This window comes from Anabrus simplex, chromosome 1 (assembly GCF_040414725.1).
Source record: "Anabrus simplex isolate iqAnaSimp1 chromosome 1, ASM4041472v1, whole genome shotgun sequence".
Classification (NCBI taxonomy): domain Eukaryota; kingdom Metazoa; phylum Arthropoda; class Insecta; order Orthoptera; family Tettigoniidae; genus Anabrus; species Anabrus simplex.
The window spans coordinates 267,631,341-267,648,292 of NC_090265.1; the positions used below are offsets into that span (position 1 = coordinate 267,631,341).

General features: G+C 38.6%; 1 protein-coding gene across 4 annotated transcripts in view; it reads left to right on the forward strand.

Moving 5' to 3' along the window:
• The window catches only part of Yif1 (Yip1d-interacting factor 1), a 197,368-nt gene that overhangs the window by 8,365 nt on the left and 172,051 nt on the right, over positions 1-16,952 (forward strand). For all 4 annotated transcript variants that reach the window (XM_067159559.2, XM_067159566.2, XM_067159544.2 and 1 more), the window contains exon 2: positions 15,205-15,360. In XM_067159559.2, coding sequence (XP_067015660.1) covers positions 15,255-15,360 — 106 coding nt within the window. In that variant the 5' untranslated portion in view covers positions 15,205-15,254. The remainder of the gene's footprint in view (positions 1-15,204; positions 15,361-16,952) is intronic.

Here is a 16,952-nt window from a genome sequence, read left to right on the forward strand (position 1 = left end):
AAAAATAAAGAAACATGTAGGCCTATTTCTTTTGTTTTCAGAAAATCCCAATAGGAGGGGTGGAAAAGGGTGAAAAATGGGTTGAATGCCTTTAATGAGGCTACTTATATTTCAGAACCTGAAGATATTACAGACCTGAAAGTTGGTATTTGGAATCTACTTTAAAAATAAAGAAACAGGTATTTTTTCGTTTTTGGAAAATCCAAATAATGGGGCGGTGAAAAGGGGGGTGAATTTATAAAATGAGTGTGTCTACATCTTAAAACTTTAAAAGTTTACAGATGTAAAAATTGATGTTTAGAATAATAAAGGAACACATATTTTTTGTTTTTTCTGTAAATCCCAATAGGAGGGGTGTAAAAGGGTGAATAATCGGTTGAATGCCTTTAATGAGGATACATATATCTCAGAAACTGATACAGAAAAAATGGTATTTTTTATCTCTATTAAAAATAAAGAAACGTATATTCTTAGTTTTTGGAAATACCACTTGGGTGGAGGGGGGGGGGGTAAATATGACGGAAAATGGTGTTGAATTCTTTTAATTAGACTACTGATATCTCAAAAATGAAGATGTTACAGACGTGACATTTGATATTTGGAATCTGCTTTAAAAGTAAAGAAACACGTATTCTCGGAAAATCCAATGAAGGGGGAGGGGGGTGAAGGAATTGAAAAATTGTCTTAATTGTATGAGAATACATCTATTTAAAGCTAAAGTTGTTACAGACGTGAAAATTGGTATTTGTACCTGCTTTAAAAAGAAAGAAAAACACCCCTTCTTAAAGACTGGTATCATTCCCTTTCCTCAGTGTTCTGCCATACGTTTCTGCTTCCATATGCACTTGAGCAATCTGTACACCAATTGTAGTCCAGCAGTCTTTATCATTTCCACACTAATTTCAACCATCTCTAGAGCCTTCCCCATTTTCATTTTATGGACTGCTAATTCTACCTCTAACATTGTTTTATCATCTTCTACTGTTGATTAATAACACCGTATTACAAAACTGTCCCCTCTGCACAATTTCTCACTTTCAGCAGCTTATCAAAATACTCGTTCCATCTTCTCTCTATCTGGATATGTTATCAACTCCACTTTTCTATTTCATCAGCTTTGTATAAGCTCTTTCTTTCCTATTACTTCATATAATTCCATACAGCATTATTTTACTGCCAGCTCCATCCGTTTCCATGTTTTGTGTAAATTCTTCTCAACTTTGCCTCTTTTCTTCTCTTACCAATTTGTTACATTTCCTTCTATTATTGAGATACTCCATTTTGTTTTCTTGCTTTTTTTAAATCTCTATTCCATTCTTGCCATGCTTTCTTCTTTTCTTTCACTGCTTCTCTCACCTTTTCACTCTAATATGGAAATAAGTCCTCTCTGGACCCATGTACATACAACATATTTTCTTCTTCTACGTGTGAGAAATGTGTCCTGAAGTTTGGCCATACCTTATTTTTTATACCCTGTATTGCTCTTCTTGTAATTGTCCTTTCATCTTTCTTCTCATTCTCTTTTCTAGTATCCTTATAATCAGGGGTAGAAAAAAGTAGAAATAATTCAGTAGCCAGCACCTTTTTCCCAGGAGCCAGCACATTTTTTGCAAATAAACATTACAAAAACCACAGGTTAGACTAGGATTAAGCTATGTATTGTTTTTGAAGTGTGTCCCTAAGTAGTCTAGTCTATCAATTCATATCAGAATGGAATAGAAACAGTTTATATTTTAAGAAATACTAACCCAAATAGTCACCAGTCGCCTTCAAGGTCAGCATCTTTTGAAATTATACTACATGTGCCTGTTTGATTTCCCACCAAAATACCAACGATCAATACATTTTGTTGCATCAAAGTCCTTTATAGATGGTCCATTCAAAGATATCATCATGAGATCACTTAAGTTCTTCACAGCAAGCTTGGTTCGCAGTTTGTGTTTAATTATATTCATTGTACTGAACCCTCGCTCACATGATGAGGTCGATACAGGAATTGTTGCCACTATACTGAGGAGCTTTCCTAAAATCGGAAATCGTCCTTTCATAGTCCGCGATTTTTCAAGTAGATCACTCAGTGGAAGATCTTTCCCGACTATTTTGAATTCGTACCACTCGCTCAGTATGTCTTCTACATTGTTCTCCTCAATTTGAAGGTGTTTTGAAAAATGAGTGGCAAGAAGCTGTATTTCACTGTTGCCATAATTTTCCAATTGTTTTCCTGAAGGCCAGGAATATGTGTCAAAAACACCAGTGGCACTTTGAATATCTTCATTTTGAAGAAATGTGTCTTTCAGAAAGTTAATCCCACTTGCCAAAATATGTTCCCTGTCTGTCGTGAAATTCTTATTCGACACACCTGATAACTGTATTCCATTGGAAACTCCTGAAAGTGTTGTAGCAGAAACAAATTTTTCTTCCATTGGGCCCTTGGTGTTCTGAAGTTGCTGCAATGAATTAATTGCATTATTTACATGCACTCTTATCTGACTTAAAATCAGATAATGCCTCTGAAATACAAGTGAAAGTCTTTTGAATATACTCAGATAATCATACAAGAAGTGAATTGTGATGACAGATTTGAAGTCCTTGATCTTCTTTAGAAGACCTTTAGCCGTGATTCCGTCTTCACCTTTCCATTCAGAAATATTCTCTAAATGCACCACTAGGCATTCCCAGTCTTTGACAACTGCATGCAAAGCATTTAATTTGCTTGCTACCCATCTAACTTGGTGTAAGTACTGCAATTTAGATATTTCACACTCCAGTAACTCCGAAATTTTCTTCAGTTCGCGAAGTCGTTTCGGTGAATGTCGATAAAACTCATATAGTTTCCTGAGTATAGAATCAATTTCATCAATGATTTTAAGTTTCACATTTTTCAGTGAGTGAAGAACAATGAGTTGGAGTTGATGTGCAACACAATGAACGTTTACCAAGTTCTCAAGTTTTTCAGATATTTTGGTTACCAAACCATTACGAACACCAATCATACATGGTGCTCCATCAGTTCCTATCCCGAGTAGTTTTGTATCTGTGAAGAGTTCTCCAAGCCCTAACTGAAGCAATTCTGTTTCCAGAGCTTCCATATAGCCATCACTTGTTGCATCCTCCAATGACACAATAGAAAGAAATGTCTCCTTCACCTTATTTTCTTTCAAAAAACGAACGTAAAGTATGAGCTCCTCATCATCAGATTTATCTGTTGATCCATCGAGTAAGATACTGACATATGAACTTTCCTTAATTTCACATACCAAATCTTCACGAAGATCTGAGGCAATGTATGAAATAAATTCTCTGCATTGTTTATCATTCACATACTTCTCAGAATCAGTAACGTTCAACTTGCTCAACAATGCAACCAAACTTTCAAAATCAGTGTAGGGTCTGTTATTTTTTGCAATATGGTAAGATGCCATGAACAATGCGTTCATATGCTGTAAGATATTAGCATCCATTTTCTTTACACACTTAGCTAAGGGTGCACATTCAGGATTTTTCTTGAAACTTTCAGCCTCCTGACACTTCGAGTGAGGATAGTATTTTTCGTGTTTTTTAAAAGTTTCCAGTTTAAATGGTCCTGAAAATCCGGATACAACTTTAGAATTTTGGTCGGCAATACTAGGAAATTTACTGCATAATTCACACTTCGCAATTCCTTCCTCATAGCGCAGCCACGGTAGTAATTCAAGCCACGATTGCTGAAATTTCCGTTTGCCTGACTGAAATTTTGACGTATTTTTAATGTTTGACTTATCATTGTTTTGAACACCACAAATTTCACTCTGGTCATTGTCGTCCTGAATACTACAATTGGCACTTCCATCAAGTATTTTCTCACATTTACTCGCTTCTGTATCACTTTGTGTTACATTTACGGGCCTACTTGCGAAGAAATCTGAAAGAGTACACTGTTTTTTACTCACATCAGTCAATTTGTGCGGCTTTGTTCGTTTCATTTTTCCAATTTTCTGAAGTATAACACAGAAACGTAAAACACGTAATAGACTACAATAAATCACGCTGCCAATTTTCCGCTGCCGCACAGAAATGAAAACAACCGTATTATTTTCTAAAGTACAAACCGTTCAATACAAATATGCTGTAATTAAATTAAAAGTGAAAATAATGTTCAGTGAAAATACAAGAATTGATAAACCGTCATTCTGTACGTTTTAAATGCAAAGAATGAATTCCACGGGAATTTATCAGCACTGCTTTGACGGCAATAGTTTAGGAACGGCTAGGTTGGCTATTCTAGTCACTTTTGTTCTAGCGCCTGACATTCAGGAGCTGTCATCGGCTAAAATCGCGCATTGTCGTCGTGGCTGGATATTTACATACACCCTCCCTTTGCTTGACCTTTTCGAAACTAAGGTTTTTAACTTTCCTCGAGCTCAGAGTATTAAGGAGTATTGGGAACATAATTATACTGTAGGCTCACGCTGACAATGCTACTATACTGTAGGCTCACGCTGACAATGCTACTGCGAGCCCAGTTTATTATCAGTTCTAATGCTACTTCGTACACATGCATCATTTCTAACATCCTAAACAGAAAATAAGTGGCTAATATTATTAGAAATATTACAAATATTCACATTATCATATCGTTATGGTGGAAGCCCATATAATATTGTAGATGCAGAAGTTACATGTAAATATCACTACTTGAATGTTTCATCTTAAAATGACGATTCAATTTTCTATAATTAAAGCATGTACAACACATGTTGAGCACACCAAGTTATTCACGACTACTTTAGAATTAAATAATACACTAGCTTCATTAATAATTTCACTCAAGAATTCTCAAAAATGAAATAAAGTCCTCGTTTTAACAAACTTCATCTGACTACCGCAAGCTACAGGTTGAGAGAAAGCATATTGTTGCGTGGCATCTTCGGGAAAGCAAACACTACAAGAAAGGAAAGAAAGTCTAGTCTGTCTATAATTAAAGGATGTACCGGTAGAACATACTGGGCACACGAAGTTATTCATGACTCTTTTATAATTCAATAATACAGATTCTCAAATAATCAAAGGTGAGTGGAACTAGTGACGACACGATGCGTTCGGCTCTATGAGCCAAGTAACAACTAATATAGCCGAGACGGCTCCTGAGTGTCAGTCGCTAGACAGAAGTCACGGGAACGAAGGCGGTAATGTGATGTTTGTGGAATTATTTAACGTAGTAGTTCTCTGCATTTCTCCATATGTCCCCATGAAAAGCTACTTGTTTGACGGGTTACAACGATGTCTCTCATGATCGCGAGGCAGCTCTCACGCAGAACTGAAACGTCAAGTTCCAAAGTACGAAGCGCCAATTACAGAATTTCAAGACTGGCAAAAGCAGTGAAAATGTTTATTGCAGATATTATAATATATCAGCTACAGTAGACATGAGAAACACCATAAGTTACGAATGGTTACTTTACAAAGTGGTGGGGACGTACACGTAAAGGAACTCCGGATTTCGGAAAATAAATTTTCGAAACCGAATTTCAAAATTCAGGCGCCAGATAAAAAATTTCAAGCGCCATGGTGACTGGGCGCCCGGTATTTTTTGACCCCTGCTTAGAATATTTTTGCTGCCTGAGATATGAGTGTGATTCCTCAATAATTATCACATTTCTTCTTGTCCACCGCCTTAAATGTATGCATTATTACGCCTTTACTCCAGTCATTTGGTACTGATTTTTGTTTTGAAATACAGCTAAATAGCCTGTGCAGCCATTGTATACCAACGGGTCCTGCTGCTTTTATCATTTCCACACACAATTCCTCCAGTCCTGCTGCTTTGCCCACTTCTGTTCGTTTGGCAAGCTGTTTCCACTTCTTCCACTGCAATTCACTCTCAGAATCTCTCACCTCATGCTCTACCTTTATCACCTCATCTACACCCCTTCTCACATTCAAAAATTCATCAGAGTAAGCCTTCCGTCTTTTCTGTATCTCCTCTGGTTTTGTTGTTGTGTCTCCCTTTTTCCCTTTCACCTGCTTTGTGTCAGCTCTTCCTTTTCTCTTCATTGTCATTCTTTTACCGCTATATGCATCTTCTTCCAATTCTTGTATAAATCTTTCCCAGCTGTACTTCTTTTCTTCTCTTACTGCTTTTTTGTTCCTTTTCATTTCCATAGCTTTCTTCTGTTTTATTCCTCTTCTGTACTTGCCATGCTTATTATTTACTCCCTCCTTTATCCTCTCATTCCAGCATAGGGTCTCTTTATATTTCATGCTTCCAGCTATTCTACCAAAAGCACTGTCTGCACAGCGTACAAATGCCTTCTTGAACGTACCCATTCCACTGCCACGTTTTCCACCTTACTTCTATGTATGTTTTGTTTCTTTTTATATTGGAATCTTTCTTTTACTTCAATATCTTTTAATTTACATACTTTTATTTTCTTCTCTCTTGTTTATTTCACTTTCCTTATTATTCCTACTTTCATTTTTGCTACCACTACTGTATGGTCTCCATGAAAGGCTACCTCTGGCAGGGCTGTTACATCTGACAGCTGTTTGCAATTTGCTCTTTCCATCAAGAAGTAATTAATTGAATCTAGCAAAGAGAAGTCAGATAAGGATAACACGATGGCAAGCATAATTGGCAGACTACAAAATTTTAGTAAAAAATGGAGGGGTATGTATAGGCAGAAACATGTTCCAAGAAGGACGTTCCAGGAATCATTAATGATCAAGGGGAGTGTGTATGTGAGGATCTGCAAAAGGCAGAAGTATTCAGTCAGCAGTGTGTAAAGATTGTTGGTTACAATGATAATGTCCAGATAGAGGAGGTGACTAATACTAAAAAAGTATTAAAATTTACCTATGATAACGATATTTACAATAAGATACAAAAGTTGAAAACTAGAAAAGTAGCTGGAGTTAATAAGACAATGGTTGGGATGGTATAGTACCATATCTGAAGTACTTATATGATTATTGTTTGCATGAAGGAGCTATATGAAAAGAATATCAGATAAATGTGTGTAAAGGAAAGGGTGATAGACATAAAGCTGAAAATTAGAGGCCAGTCAGTTTGACATGCATTGTATGTAAGCTTTGGGAAAGCATTCTTTCTGTTTATATTAGACATGTTTGCAAAATTAATAACCGGTTCAATAGAAGGCAGTTCGCATTTAGGAAAGGTTATTCCACTGAAGCTCAACTTGTAGGATTCCAGCAAGATACGAGGACGGTTTGAAAAGTTCTCAGAATCACCGCTAGATATCAGTGCTATAGCAACGAAGTTCCAGCGCAATAATCACACATCCTTTGTGAGTGAACTAGTGGCGTGTCAATGCTCTAGCTGCAGGAGTGTGGTAGTGACGACTCTTTGTTGTTGTTCCCGCGTAGTGATTTGTGACAATGGAAAAAACTGAGATTCGAACAGTAATTAAATACTTTGTAAAGAAAGGTATGAAAGCAAAGAAAATTCATGCCGACTTACAGAACACACTGGGGGACTCTGCTCCTTCATTTTCAACTGTTGCCAAGTGAACCAGCGAGTTTAAATTTGGTCGGGAGAGCTTGGATGATGATCCGCGTAGTGGACGGCCAAAAAGTGTTACGATCCCAGAATTAATCGCAAAAGTGCATAAAATGTTCATGGAGGATCGTCGACTGAAAGTGCAGGAGATTGCTGAAGCTGTAAGGATGTCTTCTGAATGGGTATATTATATTTTAACCGAAGAATTGGGTATGAAAAAATTATCCGCAAGATGGGTGCCGCGGCTCTTGACATCGGACCTTCTATAAAGGCCGGGGCGTCCCGGGGAGGACCGTCAGTCTGCAACCAGCTAGCGGAGGGATGGGTCACCACAACTAGCACCATGGTATACCGCTTTCGACCAACTCACTGGATAAGGCGTAGGGGGGTGGTTTTATCGGAGAAGCCCCCAGCGAACAGCATTGAGCGGTCACACACGCCTGCTGCAGGAGCCTGGACGCCCTACGCCCCAACACCGGATTTGCAGACAACACTCGCCCAATTTTGGCAGCAATACAACCCGGAAGAAGACGAAGACGACCTCCTCCAACCACCACCTGAGGTTCAGCTAGTGGAAGAATTCTACCCAACAACAGAGATACGACTACGCTCGGCGCCGTGGGACATCCTAGACGATCCCGACGAAGCGTCGTGTCCAGGCTCCCGTTCGGGCACTCCCGAACGGTCGGGATCCCCCACACAGGATGACGGCACCCGCAGTGTCCCCGACAGCAACGATGAAGATGAGGAACTCCACTTCGACTGGGATCCTAGTTTCATCCGTCCAATACCGCGCCACCTCCCTCACGACGACCCTACTCAACCTCCCTTCCTGCAGCCCCCTCCAGCTCCTATGGTCTATCACTTCCAATAGCGCATCCAGTTCCTTACCTCGACACCCCAGATTGGAAATGTCCGAACAAAGTCTGGCCCGTTTTCAGTGCAACCAACAAGATTTTTTGCGCCGGTTTGTGATTACAGATGAAACTTGGGTCCACTACTATACCCCAGAGACAAAACAGCAGTCAAAGCAGTGAAACATGCTGATTCACCACCACCAAAGAAAGCAAAGGCAGTGCGTTCGGCCGGAAAGGTCATGGCCTCAGTTTTCTGGGATGCAAAAGGCATTCTGCTGATAGATTATCTTCCTACTGGCCAAACAATTACGGAGCAATACTATGCAAACCTCCTACACCAACTACAGGAAAAGATACGCGAAACAAGGCCTGGTTTGGCAAGGAAAAAGGTTATCTTTCATCAGGACAACGCTCCGCCGCACACAAGTGTTCTTGCCATGGCAAAACTTCATGAACTGGGGTACCTTATTCACCTGATTTGGCACCATCAGACTTTCATCTATTCCCCAAGCTGAAAATTTTCCTCGGTGGACGGAGATTTTCTACAAGGGAAGAACTGACACCCGAATTGGAGAGGTATTTTGCAGGCCTGGAGGAATCTCATTTTTGAGATGGGATCAAGGCATTGGAACATCGCTGGACCAAATGCATTAGTCTACAGGGAGACTATGTTGAAAAATAAAAGTAGTTCCACCGAGGTAAGATACTTAATTCTAGTACATTCCAAGAACTTTTCAAACCACCTATGTATAGCAGATATCTTGGATTCAGTAGGCCAAATGGGCTGTATCACGATTGACCTAAGGCATTTTATAGGATAGATCATGGCAGATTGCTGGCAGAAATGAGACCAATTGGACTAGACAGAAGAGTGACTGAATGGGTGGCTATATTTCTAGAAAAGGAAGTATTAATGGACCTTTTATTTGCTTTACGTCACACCGACACAGATAGGTCTTATGGCGACGATGGGACAGGAAAGGCCTAGGAATGGGAAGGAAGCGGCTGTTGCCGTAATTGAGGTACACCCCCAGCATTTGCCTGGTTTGAAAATGGGAAAACGTGGAAAACTATCTTCAGGGCTGCCGACAGTGGGGTTTGAACCCACTATCTCCCGGATGCGAGCTCACAGCTGCGCGCCCCTAACTGCACGGCCAACTCGCCCGGTCCTTTATTTTTTCTTATATCCATATAAATGATATGAGTAAAGGAGTGGAATCAGGATGATGATATTCTATATAGCTGTAGTACCCGGCGTTGCTCGGATAGTTTCTGAATATTTACCTTTTAAGTATTGCATTACCAGTTAGTTATATGTGAAGTGAATTTTTATAGAATTCCTTTTTGACTTGCAGAATGATATGTTACGATCTATTATGTATTTTTAGAATTATTTAGATGTGTTTGATTTCAAGGTTTAGATTATTTAACTTTCGAGTAAAACTTCGTCCTTATGGAAGCTCGAATCGACTGGGAAGTATTTGATCCTGTCAAAAATTAATAAGTGATAACTATATGTATTTAGCCGTCACACTATAAATACGATGTATGGGATTTCAACTGTCCACCCCTAAGAGATAAAAAATCTGGATTTTCACCCTTCATCTTAGTGACCCCGAAAATTGTAGATTCGACACTGTTTTCAATTATTTTTATGTCTCATTCCTCCCTCACCCTCACCCAAAAGGGGGCTGAACATGAACTTTAAAACATTCGGAATATCACTTCAGCGACCACGAAAACTATGAATTCGATACTATTCTAGATTATTTTTATACCACCCCCCTCGCCCCCTTCCCATAAGGGTGCTAGGGGTGTCTTACCCCCACGCGGTTTGTCTCCTGATACTAATTGATAAGTGTACCATGTTTGGTGAAATTGCTCCAGTGGTTTAGGAGGAGATGTCATTTACACACACACACACACACACACACACACACACACACACACACACACACATCCATTTTTATATATAGTAAGAAGATGAAAATAATATTTTATACATAGTTTTTTGATTATTTTTATATCTCACCCTTTTGCCTCCCCCCCCCCTCCCAAATTGGACTTTTAAAAAATCCGGAGTATTACTATTCATCTCAGAGACCCTGAAATCTATGGATTTGAAACTGTTTTAATTATTTCTATATCTAACCCCCCTTTGCTCCCCACCTAAAAGGGGGATGAACTAGGGATGGCTTACCCCCACAGTGCTAGTCTCCCGATAGTAAGTAATACGTGTACCAAGTTTAGTTGAAATTGCTCCAGTGGTTTAGGTGGAGATATGTCATTTACACACACACACATACTTCCATTTTTATATATACAGTAGTAAGATTTTTATACTTAACCTCCTTGCCATCCCTGCGCAAAGGAGTCCTATGAGTGCCTTACACAACAGTATATTTTTTCCAGAGTGTAAGACTTATGTGTACCAATTCTGGTTGGCAGCTATGCCCAAACGTACATGCATAATCTTGCTGCTCTAGAATCCTGGAGCTGATGTTGCCATGGTTACGGCAGTTCATTTCTTTTATCCGATTCGTAGAGCAGAGGTAGTGTGGTGCCAAGATCTCTGTAACGGTTGGTTTAGGGCCTTAAAACATGGTTTTCTGGCCCATAGAGCTTACCAAGTTTTATTCTTTGCGTCAAAAGGATTAAATTGAGCTTTGTCTCATCCTAATATGACAAATTCGATATTTTGCCTGTATTAGCCTATTATTTTTGTATCTCTCCCCCCGTACTCCCCACCTCGAATTGTTTTGAAAATAAAATACAGCCCATGTTACTCACTGGCAATGTAGCTTTCTATAGGTGAATACATTTTTAAAATCGGTTCAGTAGTTTTTGAGTCTATTCGTTACAAACAAACAAATTTTTCCTCTTTATAATATTAGTATAGATAAATAAGTTACAAGATTGTGAGCAACTGCAGAATGATCTTGATAATGTTGTGAGATGGGCAGTAGGCAATGGTATGATGATAAATGGGGATAAAATTCAGGTTGTGAGTTTCACAAATAGGTTAAGTCCTCTCACTTGTAATTATTTTGTTGATGGGGTGAAAGTTCCTTGCGGGAATCGTTGTAAGTACCTAGGTGTTAATATAAGGAAAGATCTTCATTGGGGTAATCACGTAAATGGGATTGTAAATAAAGGGTACAGATCTCTGCACATGGTTATGAGGGTGTTTACGGGTTGTTGTAAAGATATAAAGGAGATGGGATATAAGTCTCTGGTAAGACCCCAAGTAGAGTATGGTTCCAGTGTATGGTACCCTCACTAGGATTACTTGATTCAAGAACTGAAAAAAATCCAAACAAAAGCAGCTTGATTTGTTCTGGGTGATTTCCGACAAAAGAGTAGCGTTAACAAAAAAGTTGCAAAGTTTGGGCTGAGAAAACTTAGTAGAAAGGAGACGAGTTGCTCAACTAAGCGGTATGTTTGCAAGAAATCAGCTTCATTTCCCGTATCAAATCTTATTTACATTGAATCACTAACAGTAAATTTCCACCTTTTTGATACTTATATTTGCTTTAAGCATTACTTCACAAGACAGAAGGCTGCATCAGCCATTGCTCTTCCAAGGACACAGTAGGTTTGTCGTCAACAACAAGATTTTGGGGAAGTTCTTTTAATAATAATAATATGACAGCAATCAGCTACATGGATGCTTCATTAACAGAATTCAAGAATGACTTTTATAAAATTAAAACAAACAACATTTGCCTTGGGAAGAGAAAATTAAGAGAATATTCTTGTAAAAATAGAATATTGACAAAGGAAAACTATTTTTCAAAACTTTTTATTTGTAGACAAGTAGAAAATCATACATCATAGTGGAAAAAGTGCTGGGAACAAAAACATTTTTTTAAACATCTTTTCAAATGAATAGATATAGTTTTGAAGTAGGTTAAAATAAATAAATCCATTTTCCTTCCATTCCACCACACCGTTCAACCATCCACATTGATTTTAATTATTTTAACTTCATAAATTCACATAGATTTAAGCATAACAATGTACTTATTAAGATGTAATTTATCCTAAGTTTTGTAATAAGCTGAAGATGTTCCAAATGGAACGAAACATGTACTGTAAATGATTAATTGATTTGCTTAAAGCAAATATAAGTAGGAGAAAGGTGGAAATTTACTGTTATTGATTCAATGTAAGCAGTATGTTCCGGTCTGTCAGTGGAGAGATGGCGTGGAATGACATTAGTAGAGGAATAACTTTGTGTGGTGTCTTTAAAAGTAGGAAAGATCACATATGAAGATAAAGTTGGAATTCAAGAGGACAAATCGGGGCAAATATTCATTTGTAGGAAGGGGAGTTAGGGATTGGAATAACTTACCAAGGGAGATGTTCAATAAATTTCCAGTTTCTTTGAAATCATTCAAGGAAAGGCTAGGGAAACAACAGATAGGGAATCTGCCACCTGGGCATTTCCCTAAATGCAGATCAGTGGTGATTGATTGATTGATTGATTGATTGATTGATTGATTGATTGATTGATTGATTGATTGATTGAAGTAAAGGTTATGGGTGGATGTAGTGATGAGTTTGAAATACATACAGGAAGTATGTCAAGGTGATGGGCTCTCCCCTTTTATGTTTAACTGTGCTCTTGAAAAAGTTGTCTGAGATTGGAGAAAAGCAAATGCACCATGACACCGACTAGGTCCAGAAATGAAGGTTATTGACATAGACTATCTAGTATTTGCTGATAGTATGGCACTATTTGCCAAAGATCTCTCTGATGCACAGAAACAGATTGCTATACTGGAAGAGCAAGCAGCAAAAATAGGACTTAAAATCTCACATGAAAAACCGAAATTTATGACACACATCAAAAATGCTCCTCCTGAACTTATCATTGATATGAATAAGATTCCAAGAATAAAGGAATTCAAGTACTTAGGTGAACGGATCACTGAAAATGGCAATGAAAATAAATCAGTAGCTTCAAGAATTCAGAAAATGAAAATTGCATTTCAACACACAAATAATGCTTGTAATGGAACAAAAAAATCGTCATTACTTAACAATAATCAAACCTGAAGCTCTTTGTGTTTAAGAAATGCTCAATTTACATCATGAAAATTTAAAGGCACAATTAGAGACTAAATAAAGGAAAGTCATGAGAAAAATCTTAGGACCAAGAATTAAAAATAGAATTCATTACCCCAAACCCAACTCGAAAATATATTCACAAATATCTAATGAGACTGAGACAAATCCAATTTTTAAGCCATTTGGAAGGAATGAATAACACCAGACATACTTATCGAATACACAAATTTTTCCAATTCATACGTATGAGATCATACTGGTATGAGGTAGTAGAGAAAGACCTCACTGAATTTAAATCACCATATCTGCAGGATAGAGATGTAATCAGGAAAGTCGTTTACTCATTGGGATTTGAGGAAGATGACAAACCAACATGACTTACGTGGTCGGAGGAACAGAAATTACAGCAGTCGATGAATATGGACAGGTTTTTTTTTCCTCCAGGTACTCCAGTTTTCCCTGTCATCATTCATTCCAGCAACGCTCTCCAATATAATTTCATTAGTCATACATTAACCATTGCCCCAGAGGAGTGCGACAGGCTTCGCGGCTGGCACAATTCCTATCCTCACCACTAGATGGGGCTTCATTCATTTCATTCCTGACCTGGTCGAATGACTGGAAACAGGTTGTGGATTTTTATTTTTCATTTTCGATGAATATGGTCTGTTGGGCAAGGAGGATAGCTCAACAAATTTTGATTTCACATGGTCCAAAATCACCTATTCGCACAGAATAATAATAATATTGGTTTTACGTCCCTGTTGCTTTATTATTAATCTGTCACTTATGTAGTACGCCGGGCTGAGTGGCTCGGACAGATGAGTCACTGGTCTTCTGACCCCAACTTGGCAGGTTCGATCCTGGCTCAATCCGGTGATATTTGAAGGTGCTCAAATACGTCAGTCTTGTGCCAGTAGATTTACTGGCACATATAAGAACTCCTCCAGGACAGAATTCCAGCACCTTGGTGTGTCTGAAAATCACCTAAAGTAGTTAGTGGTGCATAAAAAACAGTAACATTATTACTTGTATGTAGTTCACTTTTTGTGTTACTGAGCTCAATAGCTGCAGTCGCTTAAGTGCAGCCAGTATTCAGGAGATAGTGGGTTTGAACTCAACTATCGGCAGCACTGAAACTGGTTTTCTTTGTTTCCCCGTTTTCACACCAGACAAATGCTGGGGCTATACTCTAATTAAGGCTACAGCCGCTTCCTTCCCACTCCTAGCCCTTTCCTGTCCCATCGTCGCCATAAGACTTGTCTGTGTCAGTGCAACATAAAACAACTTGTAGAAGAGATATCTGTGTGTTCATCTAAGATCTTATTGGTTATTACCCCACTCCAGTCTTTGCCTTACGTGCTCCACTCAAATAGAGAGTGTATCCCTTCCTGAACTTCTTCCTTTTTCTCTCTGCTTAACTTCACTCACTCCATCATAACTATATTCTCCTTCTCCATGAAATCAATCACCTCTTGTTACTTTCCATTCAGTGACACGAGGTTGATTATTACTTACCACCTTCATAATATTCTCTACTGGCCGCCTATTTCTCGCAGTTCCCCCAGAATAATAACTGTGCTTTGTTTCCAGGAAATGCTCTAGCCTTTTTTGAGGGTGATTTAAATGTGCCATTTTTTAAATATGGTAATTGTGATAAGTGATACCTTATTATAATTACAGTAATTTTTTATTTTTACAATTATGGTGGCACAGCATATGCTGTGGTTGTGAAGGTATTAATATGTAAAAACTGACAGCTGTATATTGTTATTGCAGCCACACAGAAGCCAGGCAGAAAAAAGAAGCATGTAAGTGACACTGCTTCAATGGGCTATGCTCCTTCATACAATCCATATACATCTTCTGCACCACCTATGTATGATGACAGAGGAGGAGGAGCACCTATGGCTCCACCATATGGATATGTTCCAGGTACAGTATAGTTTGTGGTTATAGGTTGAGTAGATGTGATCTAAAACTAATGTATTCAGATCATGTTCTCTGTGTTTAAACTGCTGTGATGTGATCCAAAAACTGTGCTTAAAATTGAAAATAGTTATCCTATTTTTTCAGTGTGCATTTAATTTTACTCCTTAGCAGTAACATGTTTTGGTCATTGAAGAGACTGTAGGAATTAATGAACTTGACCGTATTTGGTTCCTACTAGATCCGTATTGACTAGTAACATTCATCAAACCTATGAAACACGGCTAAGGTATGGCCTGCCTGTCAATACAATTAATATACGATAGTATATGCTTACTTATTTTCAACATCCTAACATCGCATGTTTCGTTAACCGATGTATTCTCTTTTTCAGTGACTAATAAAATCTCAAAGTCCCTGAGTAGAACATAAATCTACAACACATATTAGGTTAAAATAACATTCACATTAAAATAAATTACCTACATTAAAATGCCAACAGTTCTGTTTCTTGATTCAGTATGAAACACATTTACTAATCTCCTTCTGAAAGAAGAACTGTTCGTACTAATACCATAAAACTGGGTCATTACAGTTCCATTCACTAACCACTCCATTCTTGGTATAGTAATTATTTTATTGGATGAGATCTTCACTGTACACGCCAAGCTCTCAAATCCAACGCAACCCAACCACGACAGCAGTAATAACATACATCAGCATACAGTTATAGACAAGGAGAGAACCACCACTCTACATCAAGAAATACTTACGTACAACCTAGACCACAACTTCCTCCAATACTTAAAGATAATATTCCACTCACAGCTGCACATACTTACCTCTGTCTATATACTGGACTAGCTGATGTACCCGTGCTTCGCTACGGGATTCTCAGAAAGACTGACTTGGTGGTTTTCCTAACTGAATTCAACATAGGTCATTACAAAAACGTAGGTAGGAATGTAGCGATTGAAAGCAATGTTATCATATAAAATACTCGATCAAATGAAAAACCGCACACTTTCTCACTTTCAACGAACAGTACTACGGTGCCGATCTAAGAGTCCAAAGTTCCAGAGCTGGAATAACCAGGTCGCAGACTGCCGTGAACACTCCTCTGTCATTATTACGTTAAATACGCACACTACTCATTCCAATCAGTGCCTCAGAGTAGGGATTGAATAGCTTGAATACTATGATGAACCAGTGTGTTACGTACCAGATATATCAGAAAATGTGTGAACCAGAGGAATGGCATGCTAAAGAAGAAAGTTATCTTACTTCCCAGCTACTTCCCGCCAATATACAGGCAGGCTGTTACAGTCGGTACGACCAGGCAAGTTGGCCGTGTGGTTAGGGGCGCGCAGCTATGAGCTTGCATCCAGGAGATAGTGGATTCAAACCCCACTGCCGGCAACCCTGAAGATGGTATTCCGTGGTTTCCCTTTTTCACACCAGTCACACCAGGCTGTACCTCAAAGCCAAGGCTGCTTCCTTCACACCACTATTCATTTCCTATCCCATTGTCGCCATAAGACCTACATGTGTCGGTGCGACGTCAAGCAAATTAAAAAAACCTCGGTACGCTGCAGTAA